A 15,254-nucleotide genomic window follows, 5' to 3' on the forward strand; every position below is an offset into this window, starting at 1 on the left:
TCATCGCACACATAACGTGCAAGATTCTATGTCGGGCTCTATTGGAGCATCTCACTATCCCAGTCATATCTTGCGCAATTCTCTCACTGAAAAAGTAACTTTAACTTAAACGAAATAGGGTTGATGTTTCGAAATACTTTAAGGGGAGATATGATGTTTATAGTGTAAGCGCTCGGTTTGCAGTGAGCACATAACCGTAGGGATGAGCGTTAAGGCCGGGGTCACAATTGCTTCTGCGTATGGGATGAAAAAAGTTTAGTGCCGGCCGATGGGAGAGGATACGTAGCAGTTTACTATTCCTTTATACAGATCTGGTTTGCTTAAAAATTTGGACAAGTATTCTTCAACCCTAACTTTAACTTCTCCTACGTCTTTTTTACTTCGTACATTGCAATTTTATAGTTAAGCGTAGGCTCTCTCTCTTTAGCGATAAGAAACCGTCGCTCTTTAGCGATAAGATCGCCTCTTAACACTAGACCCTACTCATAGTGTTGTGTTCCTGCCGGTGAGTAAACGAGCTAAACGAGGGAGAGGACTGTTAGGGTCGGCAACGCGCATGTAACTCCTCTGGAGTTGCAGGCGTACATAGGCTACGGAGACTACTTAACATCAGGCGGGCCGTATGCTTGTTTGCCACCGACGTAGTATAAAAATAAATCTTGTCTGCCTCTGTCTTGTTTTTCTTTACGCTGTAACTTTTACTGAGGTGTGCCAATATAGAGTATTCTATCTATCTATCTTCTATCTATCTACATAATTTATTGCTTGCTGCTAGCACGAAGAGTTGAATTATGCTACAGGAAAGCTTTGTGGGTTTCGAAGGCTATGGCTACGCTACTATCAGAATTTAAATCAAAGACTCAACATCAAAGAAGATCTATTACTTGCTCGATACTCAAAATTAGCACTCGCAGTAAAAATCAACAGTCGCATGCTATATTTCTTAGCAGAAATGAGACGAAATTTAACAGATAGACCAAGTTTTTGATACGTTATTTTACCCTTATTCGAATTTCTTTTTCCTATAGTGGATTATTTATAAACCGTACTACAGAAACCTTAAAAAAGTACATTCACCCAAAACATCACCAGTGACACTTAGGGACAAACAAACGGGGACTTATTCTAATCCGGCTCGGCAGTACGAACGACCATTTTATTTCGACGTGTAAGGATGATGTTTGCACACCTAAAACAATAGAACATGATGAATTGTTTTATGTAAATTTAGATGAAGGCAGACGGTGGTAAATGGGGATTTGTGAGATTAGTGTATTTATATAGTGTTTGACGTAATGTACTAACTTAACTTTTAATAACGATTCACTTTACCCCCTCATTTTTAATACTTAAATGTAATAGGAGATGGCGGGACGACTTGGACGCATTCTACCCCAAATGGTGGGAAAATGCCGATGACAGGGTCGAGTGGAGAAAACGAGGGGAGGTCTTTGCCCAGCCGGGCCAGCACATGATAGGCGCGACAGTATCTCGCCGCGAGATAGACTACCCGTCCCCCTTTAATTCATACAGTTAGTAAAAGACGGGTAGTCTATCTCGCGGCGAGATACTGTCGCGCCAATCATGTGCTCTACAGGCAGCAGTGGGACACCAAAGTAGGCTAATAAAAATAAATAAAAATTAAATGTGTTAAATTTTGTGTCGTTTCAATAAACACGAGTCAAAGTAGCGGTCACTGACAAACACAGTAATATTTTATACAGTAGCAGCAAATAATTGCATATAATATTTGGTAATTTCTCAAAAGTGGCTCTAGCGATTTCGATGAAATTTACAATATAGATATGAAAACGACAATTCTATTAAACTAGGGTATATTTCAAAAATAATTAGTTTGTCCTAGTTTTCTTGGTATGTACGTCGGTGGGTATTAAATTGTATACGAGGGCGAAAAATAAATACATAGAAAACATCCGTGACGCAGGAATACCGGTATTCGAACCCAGGACCATCGGCTTCACACGCAGGGTCACTACCCACTAGTCCCTAATCCGCATTGTGATACCGCGGCTCCCACATTGCCACGTGCAGTGAGTAGGACGTAAGTTTTCTTCAGGTAAGGTGTATTGGGATATTTGGGATAATTTTGGAAATTGGGTAATCCCGAAAATCATTACAAAATCTCTCATATTCCGTTGTAACAAAAGTCCCTTTTTGGAACTATCTGCCACTTTTTTAGGGTTTTTCCCTTTCGCTACCCTACTTACTTCGCTACACTACCCGAATTCACCTTTAATGGTAAATTTATACTTTTATGAAACGGGGCGAAAAAATTGTTCTAAAGGGGACCACTGACTATCAGTCCGCCGGACGATATCGGCCTGTCAGTTAGAACAAAAATTTGACAGTTCCGAACAACTCACAGGCCGATATCGTCCGGCGAACTGATAGTCAGTGGCCCCCTTAACTGTGAAATTGGATTGTTTCTACAGTTCGAATTTCGAATCAGTATGTTATGACAGGCCAGGCTAGCAATCATGTGTCTGTCTCAAACCGCATGGTTAATCAGACCCGAAGCTCCGGTGCAAAAGCTAATTGCATGCTAATTCACCAGCCATTTTGTCTCCCGGCTGTGAATTTTACGGTTAGGGATGTAGACGTGTAGTGTTTTTCTAGTTGAAAGCAGCTTGGGAATAGGGGTTTCATGTATTTAAAATAAATTATTTCACACCCTGCACAAAACAAAGCACCAGAATTAGAAAAACATAGACAGTAGTAATTTTTTGACACAATTTCTATTTAATAAATCGTATAGGACTAAAAAGTTAGGTGACTAGACAGTGACGTCACTTGTGCAGTTTTCATATAAATTCCATATTCTAAAAAAACCGGACAAGTGCGAGTCGGACTCGCCCACCGAGGGTACCGTACTCTTTAGTATTTTTTGTTATAGCGGCAACAGAAATACATCATCTGTGAAAATTTCAACTGTCTATCAATTCAATTCAATTCAATTATTTATTCATAAAATTTTACATTTTATACGTCCATCAGTTTACGATTACACATTACATTACATATTAAATATACATTAAACAACTATTACTATTACAACCTAAATACTTATTTACAAAAAGAATTCGTCAATGGTGTACAATGCATCTTTGACTAATTTTGTTTTCATTTTCCGTACAAATTAAGCATAACTCGGGGCCTGCTTTATTGCCGGAGGGATCTTATTATAAATCTTTGGACCAATGAAGTTAAGGCATTTTTTAGTTTTAGCCAGTCGTGTGTGTGGCAAGCTCAGGTCATGTCGCCGTCGCGTGATGGAGCCGTGCGCATCAGCGTTGGTATGGAAGCGGTTAATATTACTTCTAACATACTTAGCCATTTCCAAGATGTAAAGACTAGGTACGGTTAGTATGTTGTATTTTATGAACAAATCCTTTGCAGGATGATCCCAACTAACACCAGCGATGATGCGCAATGCTCTTTTTTGGAGTTTGAATACTCGCTCACGTTCCGCAGCCCAGGTCGCATCACGGTTCATGAGATACAGCCTGGTGACAGACAGACAGACGGCGTGTTATTAGGCAAGAGATAGGTTTTAAAGTTATTAAGCATAATTTTTGTTATTAGTTTTAACTTTATTTGTTCTGCTTTTGTTATTTAAATTATGAATATGAAATCTTAGAACGTGAAATATACAATATAGTCCTGGATAATATTTATCATATATTTCATGAGTTATTATTTTGTTACTTGAGGGAAGTAGGGAAGACTATAATAGATGAAGGAAGTTGCCCTAAAAAGGAGGCTATTCACAATCCTCAGTCCCTTGGGACCCCAGGGAAAGAAAGATATCTTTGCAAAGGCCTTCCGTCTCTGGTCTATGAATTGTCGACTAATGCCGAGCTCGCGTGTTCCGTTTCTCGAATACTGTGCATTCTTTTGCCACCTCTGTAGTTTATCTGGAACTATATCCTTAATACATGGAAGAGTAACGGAAAGAAGTCGCTTTTTTGAAATAAGTATTATAAAATGTGTTAGATGGAACTATTTAGGGGTGGCTTGTAGGCAAGAATAAGGATAGAGTTGAGTTTTTATGGTGTTAAGTTGGTTTCTATTAACCGCGTTAATTCTGGATGAATGAGGTTGGATTAAATGTTAAATGTTGTCGTATAAGATGAAGTTGTATTAAAATGTATTTTCAGTAAAGAAAACATCGAGAGGAAACCTGCATACATCGTCAAAGAGATTCAAAGGTGTATGTAAAGTCCCCAGCCAGCCCAAACCCAAGCCCTTCAATTGTAAATTTGAGACTATTTTATACGAGAAGTCGTATATTTATGGATCTCGTTAAATCAAATTTATGTCATAGAAAATCTACTTTATTGAATGTAAGTATGACGAAGATATTATTATAATGCGATCAATTATCATGTCCATTCAATAAAGATATCAAGGCTTGGTTCTCCCAAAAGTTCATTAGTTATTTTTCCAGAAAATAAGCCAAAAATATGCCCTACATAAAAATTCTACCAGCGCCGTACACTTAATTTCCGACCTAGACGGCCTTTAGTTTCTTATATATTTAAGAGGAAAACACAAACGTTATACATTAGAACCCGAACAGCTGTGACTCTTGTATAGGTAGTAATTAATTTATTATAACATAGTTTCGTAATCATGACAAGTACGTTATAATTATAAATTTTTCTTCAATGTTTGTGATTGTTTGAAATATAAAAGAAAAAGAAAAATTAGGCATGTTTATATTTTCTCTTTAACGTCAACGTTAACATTACGGGATATTTTTTTGGTAGAATTAATCTCGATCGATTATTTAACTTAAATAATGTTGTTCTAAATTCCAAGAATTTCAATGCACGGTAAAAAAAAAACAAATTTGCAATATTTTCAAACTTCAATAACGTATTATGCTTTAAATCCAGATCTTCGAAGATAAGTCACAATATAATAATATGTGTACCAAAAACTTGGATAAACTTTTGATGCGGGCACCGCTGCCGCAGCGCAATCCTTTAATAGTCTTAAAACATCCATGTCGGTCGTTTATAGCTGCTTCTATAATCACAATAAAGACTATAATGCCACACGCTGCAACTTATTTGACTAGAGATGTTCCGAACATGTGCTAAACTTTCTACATTATCTCCGTATGATTATGGGTTGCCTGTCAGAACTCGCCCGTTATCTGAGAAAGTTTTGTGCCAATGTCGTTAAAATGTGTAGGTAATCGAGGTGTACATTATTCTCTACATCAAAGGGATTCTAATGAGAATAATGAATTATAAAAGGTAGCGGGATCAAAGAAATGGAGAACAAAACGTGAGAGCTACTTGAAGAAATTATATTGTCGACAGCGACGCAAATGACGCAAAGCATGTCAAGTATATTCACTTGGAGCCAGAATATCAATTACGATCTTGACTTGAATGAACTCTTAACTTTAAAACGTATTTTATAATGCGCCTAATTTATTAGGTAAACACCGTCGTGGAATGTTTTGGTTCTAATTCTTTTAATTTTTTTACCGTTTCCTTCATTTCACATTCTCTTTGTGATTCATAAGTATCGTAAAAACTAGAGCCTGCGAGTTCTCAGGAATAGGTTTTTCAGATTTAGAATAGAATAGAATAGAATAGAAATAATTTATTCGTTAGCACACACAAATAGAAAGTTATACAGAACAGAGAAACATAAATAAAGAAAAAGTGCCACGAAATGGTCTCACCTCAGCATGTTGCTGGCGACTTCCAGCGCTGATCTTCCGATCTGATCTTCTTGCTGATTTAGATGTTTATCCCCTTTTTTGATTCTGATTTAAGGATGTAAGGTCAATACAAGTATACAGGTATGTGTAGCTGGCCTTGATTGACATACATTCGCTACTTGCTTCTTGCGTTTAATGGCAAATGTAATGAAATGATGAAATATTTAAATCCTCGAGCACGGAGACTGCCTAATTGCACAACAGTTCTGTATTTTATGAAATGCGTTTATTGGTCGAGCACACCCTTGCTCTGTTATATCAATCAATCAATCAAAAGTATTCTACATGTCAACACATAATTTTTATTTAATAGGATCACACTTAAATAAGAACATTACTTACACAGAATATAGTATTAGTAAAACTCTTTATTGTACAAAAAGAAACATAAAACAAGAGAAAAACGCATCATTTGTACAAAGGCGAACTTATTCCTTTCAGGGATCTCTTCCAGTTAACCTTTGAGCAATTGAAGGAGAATTGGAGAACACACAGTCACATAACACACACATACATACATACATACAGTACACATAGTAGTGGAGTTATAGTCACATTTCCAGGAATAATTATATCAGGTACATTATTATTTTTGGTCAAATCGGGTGATGAATTTTGATAGCACATGCTAATATTGTATCTTTTTTCTTCCCCAGTATTTCCGTACACTAAACACGCGGGTGTCCCTGGTCTACATCGAGTCGTGGCAGGGTGGTGACCAGGCGGACATAGAGCGCAAGCAGGACATCACACGCGCCATACTTAAGTTCAACGACTACACGTCGAGAAAGCTCTTCAAGATTGAGAAGGACACCACGCAGCTTCTCACGTAAGTTTACTTTATAATAGATCCATCGTTGGTATATTTAATAAAGGACGTAGATCGTAAGTAGGATATTACGGATGCTATGGCTACTTCGAGGAAGCTGTTTATGATTGAGAAGGACACCACTGACTTTAGTACCGTTCGTTTATTCCACAAAGGGCATAAACACGCCACTACGTGTACTGTAGATAGTTTATGGTGCGCGTGCTGCGACCCCTGTAGGATACCATCGCGAGTACGAACTTCTGATCGAAGGCCACCTGGGATCCTGCACCTAAGCTGATGACGCAACAGAAAACGACCGTGTCATCAAAGTGATGTTTTTAGCTTTAGCTTTTTATTAGTCTTCAAGGTATGTAAGTTGAGCTTGGAAATAAATGATTAGGAGTATTTGATTATTTCAACTCAAGTGACACATCATGCACATCTTACTCAAGTTCAGCGGCTATATTTATTTATTTATTGAAATATGAAACGCACGGTCATACAAAAAATATTGTTACAGTTTAGATCTATAGTTTCCATTTTTTATTAAACGTATCTTTATATAGAAGCACGAATCTTATCTTTATATCTCACGCTCAATAGCTAACAGGAACTTATTACGCGAGTACAAAGTACACAATTAAATAGGTACACAGAAACGTGTCTATATCACGTGTCACAACTAGTATACTTGTAACATTTAAAACTTTCGCGGTTTAAACACATATTAAATCACATTTAGAAACGGGTCTATCGCGAATTTATTTTGTTACCTTTATTTACCGACGTTTCGACACAGGTTTCACTGGTCGTGGTCGCGGCTAACTAGCTAGCCCACGCAGCTGGGACGTCAGTTAGCCGCGACCACGACCAGTGAAACCTGTGTCGAAACGTCGGTAAATAAAGGTAACAAAATAAATTCGCGATAGACCCGTTTCTAAATGTGATTTAATAGTATACTTGTTTTATTTAAAAACACACCAAAAGTAACTTTCGAAGAGTCATGGGCTCTTCTAATTAATTTACTCCCTGTTAATAGGAGTACCTCAATTGTTTCTAACTAAAATTAATTACGTTTGATTCGTATTTCAAGTTCAGAACAAACAATTTCATTCCTATTGGAAATTCTTCAAACTCCGTAAACTGGGGTACTACTTGTATGTACGCATGTCGAGGTTATTGAAGGAAACTTGAAGAAGGCGCGCTTACGAGGAAATATCATAATCGAGTTTATAATCTTTTCCCTGCGATTATGACGTTGTGCTGATAGAGTTATTCGGAAACTTTCACAACTCGTCGGTTGGAAAATTACTTTAAATACAAGTGGCATCTGAACCGAGTACAACAGTGCTTAAACTTGATACCTACAAGTCCTTAAAGAGTATCCTTACATTATTTATATTATGAATCCCGACAGATAAAAAGTCTCTCTGTCTTCCAACACCAAACAAGTTTTGACAGCTGTCACAATTTGTCTCCACCGCAGGAGAAAAAGTCGCTGACGATAATCGACGTTGACATATTATCATTCCTTCGCTTTATTTAATTTATCCTCTGATCCGCACCTTAAACGCTAGACGATCTAACCACTATCCATTCGGGCGGAAAAAATCTTTTGAACAAATTGCGTTATGCCCGTGAATTTATTTAACGCTGAACACCTTATACCCCGAATCTGCTTACGAAACCCTTTTCACTTTGAGGCAAAGAAATTGCGAGATAGACAAGAACCAAGCTCGCGCTAAACAGCTCGAAATTAATCTCGAAAACGAAACGAGTAGAGTTTAATTCGGGCGATAAACGAATCTGCTTGCCAGATGAAAGGAGCTTTGCCAGTTCCACAAATTATGAAGCGGATGCATCTGCAAATTGAACTGAGGGAGTTGTAAATTAAGGTCGACTTTTCGATGTTAGATGATTTGAAACTTTGGGCAGGGAATTGGGAAAATTTATCGTGTATCTGCGCTGTTAGGACGCTTATCGCACTAATTTTCGCAAATTCGGAGTTAGATATGTGACGTCGATAAAAGCTTCCGACACTGAGGGGAAGTGGCGTTATAATTTAGAATTATTAGTCGATATCGGGCTGAGGCACCTGACCTTGGGCTGTTACGAGTATTCCTATTGCTAACTGAGTGAATCAACTTAAGGAAACCATTGAAAATCTGACATTGAGATCCGTCGCACTATTTAGTGCGAGGTGAAAAATCGTCCTTATACTGGTTCTTCTAAACAATGCGCTTATTATATACGCGATCGGTAATAATAACTTTGCCCTGATAGATGCGCTGTCGTAGTATTGTGAGGGTCCGAATGGGCGTGTTCATGTCGCATCCATCTCGCGACCCGGAGCGAGTCGATACGAAAACTTTACGGATAATCCGGAGACATTTTTTGTGTGACAAATCCATATATAAATGTGACAATGAATTCTTCTGTTTTTCTACGAGTGTCTCACGTTCCAACTACTAGATTGCTGCCATGAAAAGTTATGGGTTGAATCTCGTAAAATGTAACTCATGTTAATTCGAGATTGTCTTTTAAATTGGCGACTATAAAGTCACGTTTGAGATAACAATACGTTGCCAAACGTTGGATATTAAGATACTATGTCTTTATAGCTGTAATTTTACAGACTGTTTTAACTCCCACTTTGAAACAAAACACTATATATATTTATTACATGTTCAGATATCCGTGAATTTTGCGCGTCAGTGCGACACAAAACAAGTCAATACGACTCTTCAGACCGACTTTTATGACGGTTTTAGAGATCAAGGTTGGGATTGAGCGCCGTATCATATCCTAAAGCATGACATTTCAAAAGCATTATAACTACTTCTCCTCCTTATGCCTCTACCATTTACTACATCCTAAGGAAGGCCAGGGTCTATGTTGCTGCTTAGAACCTAGTTATATGAGTTGGGGTAGGTGCTAGTGCTAGTTTAAAGATTATAGACCGTGTTGATATTAGTCTCTCAATATAAATATTGTTTTATTATTACCATGTAATTTTTATAATATGTATTTTTGTACAATAGAGTTTACTACTACTACTATATGTTATGTTGTCCTTAATATGTTTTCCTTCGCCGAAAAGCTACAAAATCGGACTCTAGTGTAAATTAAATCCCGTATCTGACTCGTTAACCGCTTAATTAGACTTGCAAATATAACCCCGCATGCAGCCTGCAGTATTGAGATGTATTCAAACACGTGTAACTTTAAATACAAACAAGAGTTGAGCTGCGATCCGTTGTAGTCAGCAAATAAACGGCGCAATCTGATTAACCCCCCGTCTGAACTCTACGTTTACGATTTCCAAACTTCGAAGGATAAACGACCAATAAACATGGATATAGTTATCCGCATACAACATTTTTCTTCTCAACGTATGTGTTCCATCAGGACAACAAACTTCACGTTGTAAATTGAACCTTACGCAAGTGTCAATAAGGTTTATGTTGTGATGGATCTTGCGCTCTGCAACCTGAAGAAATCGAGAGACGGTTGGACCGTATGATCCTATGTTTAAGCTTAGTCGTTTCTCTTCTAGAAGAGTTATAGGTTGCGTTTTTGGGATTCGTTTTCAAATAGTGGTATTGTATTGCTTTATAGATATTGGGGGTCTCTTTAAGGGTATATTGGAAGGGAGTTTTGGAGTTTTCTTGTTAGAGTTTATGCTGGCGATGGTAATAAGATCTGTTACCGTGACTGATATCAATGTACCTAGATTTTGTTTCATAGGTTTAGAACGCTTGAACGCGATATCGCTAACGCAATCAGAGACTAAGACTTACAAATTAAATATGTTTTATATTACCTACCTTAATGTAATTTTTGTAGTTTTTTGTTTAATGTTTGTGTTTTGGTTAATGTTTGTGTTTTGTTTAATGCTTGTGTTTTGTTTAATGTTTGTATTATGTACTTATGAGTCACATCAGATACTCGAAATAAATGAATTTTAATTTAATTTTAATTTAATTACCTTCACCTTGAATTCACTGTATTACCATGAATGAATTTTAACATAACTATTATAATTATCGTTATCTAAAGAATCTTTTACATTTTCCGAGCAAACGCTTTTATTATCAAAACCGCGTTGACAACTTCGCCGACACCTGAATCAGCGATTCCCGGTAATCCCGGTACTATTATATCAAACAGCAAGTTTGGAACTCGGTATCTTTGTTATCATTTCGCCCGTTTGTCGCTACTTGTTAGGGAACTTCTCCGTCGACTCTTTTAAATAGACCCCTTGTTGTGATTTAGTTGGAGTCCAGAGTTTGTTAATGTTGGCAAGGGCGGGCAGTTCATATGGCCGATGGCCAAGGGTAGGGTGAGGGGCATACATTTAGTTAGAAATTTTATTCTCTAGGGGAGGCAGCTGTCACCCCCCCCCCCCCCCCCCCCCCTTTGGCGACGCCCTTGAATGTTTGGAGTTTAGTTACCAACTGATGAGCTGCATAACCGAAGCTGGACTAGTAGCCGCCACCTTCCTAGAAATCGACATTTCCTTTAGGGTTACAATTTACAAAAAAATATTTTTATTGGCACAACATTTAAAGGATATGTAGTTAAACTCTTATCTTATTTTGTCAATCGTAAAATTCTTATATATTAGTTTATATACCTTCATTGATAATGATAATTGGGCAATTTTTTATTTTGGTGTCGTTTTTTCATTTTACCTACTCAGAAATTGTTCCCTGTGTTCTGTACAACATAAGCGCAATTTAAGTAATTATAATGAAATGAAAAAATCAACAATCCATAAATTATCCACAATCACGCCATCTTTCTGTGGCTAGTCGGCGTCAACAATGAAATGAATTAGGCAGATTAATTACATTTAAATACGACATATGAACAGAACAGACATGGAAAGTTAGATAAAATGTAATTTTTTCTCTGTCTTCTTACAAAGGAACGCTTTTACAGTTTGAATTCCTCAAAAGTGGTGAATATCAAACTCAAAATAGCACTCTCTCTTTGCCTAGCCACGTCCCATTTCATTTGGGGTCGGCTCTCCTCGTCAATCTTCGCCACACTCTTCGGTTCTGGGTCGTCGTGTCGTTGATTTGGGCTTTCTTTAGGTCATTGTTGATGACAGACATCCAAGTTTGAAGGGGTCTACCGGGATTCTTCGGACCGGTGTTTATACTGAGGACCTTTCTGGTCATATGATCCTCGGGTCTCCTCATTACGTGTCCATACCACCTTAGACGGGTTTCAGCGAGTTTCTCCTCAATGGGTCTGACTTTAAAACTGCCACGGATGAACTCATTTTTGACCCTGTCTAACAAGGTGACACCTCCCGCCCATCTCAGCATCTTCATCTCCGTCGTATGCACTTTAGTGGTATGGACTTTTTTCACTGGCCAGCATTCAGCACCGTATGTAAGGGCGGGGCGCACAGCCGTTTTATATATTTTTCCCTTTATGCGCACTGGCATTCTGTTGTCACATAGTACGCTCGATAATTCTCGCCACTTCATCCAGCCAGTGTTAATTCGGTGGGTTATATCAGCGTCGATTGTTCCGTCGTTTGAAACAACAGATCCCAGGTATTTAAAATGGTCGACTTTGCTTAGTGGCTGGTCCTGTAAACTGACAGTTTGGTGTTGGTTGGCTACCGAATAGGAGCACTGCATGTACTCGGTTTTGTTTCGACTAATTTTAAGTCCAGCGGATTCTAGTGCAGTTCTCCAGCGTTCAAGCGATTCCTCGAATTCAACGTGGCCATCTCTTATTAGGACCACATCGTCCGCATAAAGTAGGTCCCAGGGTGGCTCCTTCTGAATTTTTGCTGTGAGGTGCTCCATTACGAGATTGAAAAGCAGTGGGCTCAACGCTGACCCTTGGTGTACACCTACTGCTACCTCAAATTCATCGCTTATTCCGGCCGGGCATCGTACTTTGGTGGTGGCGTTGCTGTACATGTCAGTTACGATTTTTACGTAGTATTCTGGCACGTTTTGTGACCGTAGTGATTGCCATATTAATTCCCGTGGTACCCTGTCGAATGCTTTTTCGAGGTCTATGAATGCCAGATGAACGTCTTTTTTTATTTGTCTTCTCTTCTCCAACAAGATCCTCAGGCTGTGCAGCGCATCAGTTGTTGATTTTCCAGCTACGAAACCACACTGGTTTTCCGAGACTGTGGTTATTTTTAAAAGTCGGCTGTTGATGACTCTCTCCCATATTTTAAATGTGTGTGATAGGAGTTTAATTGCGCGGTAGTTTTCACAGAGCCTGATATCACCTTTGTTTTTGAAGAATGGGATTAAATAGCTCTTTCTCCAACCATTAGGTATCCCATCAAGCAGTATTCTGTTGAAGAGTTTAGTAAGGAAGATCACTCCACTTTCTCCAAGATGCTTCCAAAGTTCCGCTGGGATGTCATCTGGTCCAGTCGCTTTGTTATTAGCCATCTTCCTTATAGCATTATGTACTTCTTCTTGCCTGATAGCCAGAATAGGTCCCTCTGTGGCATGTAACGTAGCTGGCTCTTCAAACGGGTAGGTTTCATTAAGAAGCTGGGCGTAGTATTCACGCCATCTCTCTTTTATGTCGTTGTTGGAGGTTAGTAGTCGACCGTTACTGTTTTTAATATATTTAGTGACTCCAACATCCATGCAGTTTGCGTGCCTCTGCCTTGCTATTCGGAACAGCTCTCTGTCGTCTTTAGCCTTTTCAAGTCTTGCATACAGATCTTCGTCACCCCGAGCCCTGGCACACGCAACTTCCCGCTTTGCCTCTTTCTTTGCTGTCCTGTAGTTTTCGTGATCTTCATCGCTCCCACTTAACTGCCAGGTTTTGAAGAGACGTTTTTTTATATTTACTTTTTCTTTGACCTCTGATTGCCACCACTTAGCAGCTTTGTTGTTTTTTAATGGGCCTTTGGAGATCCCTAGCAGTTCAGATGCCTGTTGTTTGCAATAAGCATGGAATCCGTTCCACATAACATCTGCGGTGTCATCTGTTGGTGGTCTTTCTGCTAGATAGATCTTGATGTTCTCAATCAGGTGGTCACCTTCCGCTGAGATAAGTTTGTGCCAGCGTATTTTGGGTGTTGCTTCTTTGTAAGATTTAACGGGTTTTGGTATGGAGAAGTCAGCGACTAGTATTCGATGCTGCGTTGTGGGGGGCTCTCCGGGTATAACCTTGCAATCTTTGAAAGTGCGTAGCTTGCTACGGTCAGCTAGGATGTAATCGATTTGAGTGCTTAAACCGCCGCTGGAGTATGTTATTTTATGCTTATCTGGCTTAGCAAAGAACGTGTTAATTAATGCCATATCGTAAGTTATCGCAAAATCCAGAATATCAGCGCCTTGTTTGTTTTGCCTTCCGTAACCTTGTCCTCCATGCACTCTTTCACACTCAAAATAGCACCTTTAAAAAAAAACATTAGGGGTGCGTGAACTGTGTTTGTGTGTGTAATGGTGTAAATTGACAATCTGAAAATTTACCCTCCTCTTCCCCCTCTTAACGAGTTACTCACGTATTATTAAGTCGTTTAAGAGCTTTAGACATGTTGTTATCTAATTTTCGAGGATCTTCATCCCGCTCGATCAGTAAAGGCGGTGCAGGCGGTGCTCCTAGATGAAGGAATGGAGTCCCTGGCAAATATAGCGTATATCGTGTGATTTTTTTTCGTGGCATTTGGTTTTGATTATGACGAGTAACAATTCAATACAAAAACTAGAATTACGCGTTTTCCCCCTCTTAAAAACATTACCCTCTTAGTATCTATTTCTGCACATGCTAAGCAAGAGCTTCCGCCCCCGTCCCAACCGTGACATCACCACAATGACTTGTCGTAAACTTCGACCATTCTTCATGCGCTCACGCCCCTTTGTTGCTTTATTTCGCGTGTGCTTTTATTTGATGTGACGTTGTTGTCACAACCGAGTAACACGCGTGTTTGCATCCAGTGACCTTGAAAGTTAAAGGGGAGAACCAAAAGCTTTCGAAATTGTAGGTACTTTTTAGGGTTTCGTACCCAAAGGGTAAAAACGGGACCCTATTACTAAGACTCCGCTGTCCGTCTGTCTGTCACCAGGCTGTATCTCATGAACCGTGATAGACAGTTGAAATTTTCACAGATGATGTATTTCTGTTACCGCTATAACAACAAATACTAAAAAGTACGGTGCGCGAGTCCGACTCGCACTTGGCCAGTTTTCTAATGAAATTTTGTACGAGATTCGCAGTCGATTGGGTATTTTATGACGTCCACATTTTCCGTATCTGATTTTGGTAGTAATTTGTATTGTAGTAATTAAAAGCTGTTGTTATAGTTAGCAATGAACTGGGGGGCTTAGCCAAGCCAAATAATGTATGGAAATAGTCACGTGAATCTTCATTATCATGTCATCGTTTGGAGTTTCTCAATGTACGATTGTTATCTTGGCAATGCCCCCTGGACTCCTTCTTGTAAGAGTTGCCAGACATAGCACTTGACAGAGGCCTATTTGTGAAGTTGGGGGGAAGCCTTGAAAGAAAGTTGGAGCACGAGAAACTCCGATAATAGGTAGCAGAGAAATGAAAAAGTACCTACCGACTTAAAGTGCGTTAAAATGTAAGCCGCCTTTCTAGACATGGCTAAATGTACTAAACCAGCCTTCACCTATTTGATCATGTGATAATCATGATAATGATGAGCTGGTGTCTAAG

General features: G+C 38.9%; 1 protein-coding gene across 10 annotated transcripts in view; it reads left to right on the plus strand.

The window, feature by feature from the left end:
* LOC134742269 (disintegrin and metalloproteinase domain-containing protein 11) overlaps positions 1-15,254 on the plus strand; it is a 784,213-nt gene that overhangs the window by 722,452 nt on the left and 46,507 nt on the right. For all 10 annotated transcript variants that reach the window (XM_063675307.1, XM_063675303.1, XM_063675305.1 and 7 more), the window contains one exon: positions 6,418-6,590. In XM_063675307.1, the coding sequence (XP_063531377.1) occupies positions 6,418-6,590 (173 nt within the window). The remainder of the gene's footprint in view (positions 1-6,417; positions 6,591-15,254) is intronic.

The sequence above is a fragment of the Cydia strobilella genome, chromosome 6 (genome assembly GCF_947568885.1).
Source record: "Cydia strobilella chromosome 6, ilCydStro3.1, whole genome shotgun sequence".
Lineage (NCBI taxonomy): Eukaryota > Metazoa > Arthropoda > Insecta > Lepidoptera > Tortricidae > Cydia > Cydia strobilella.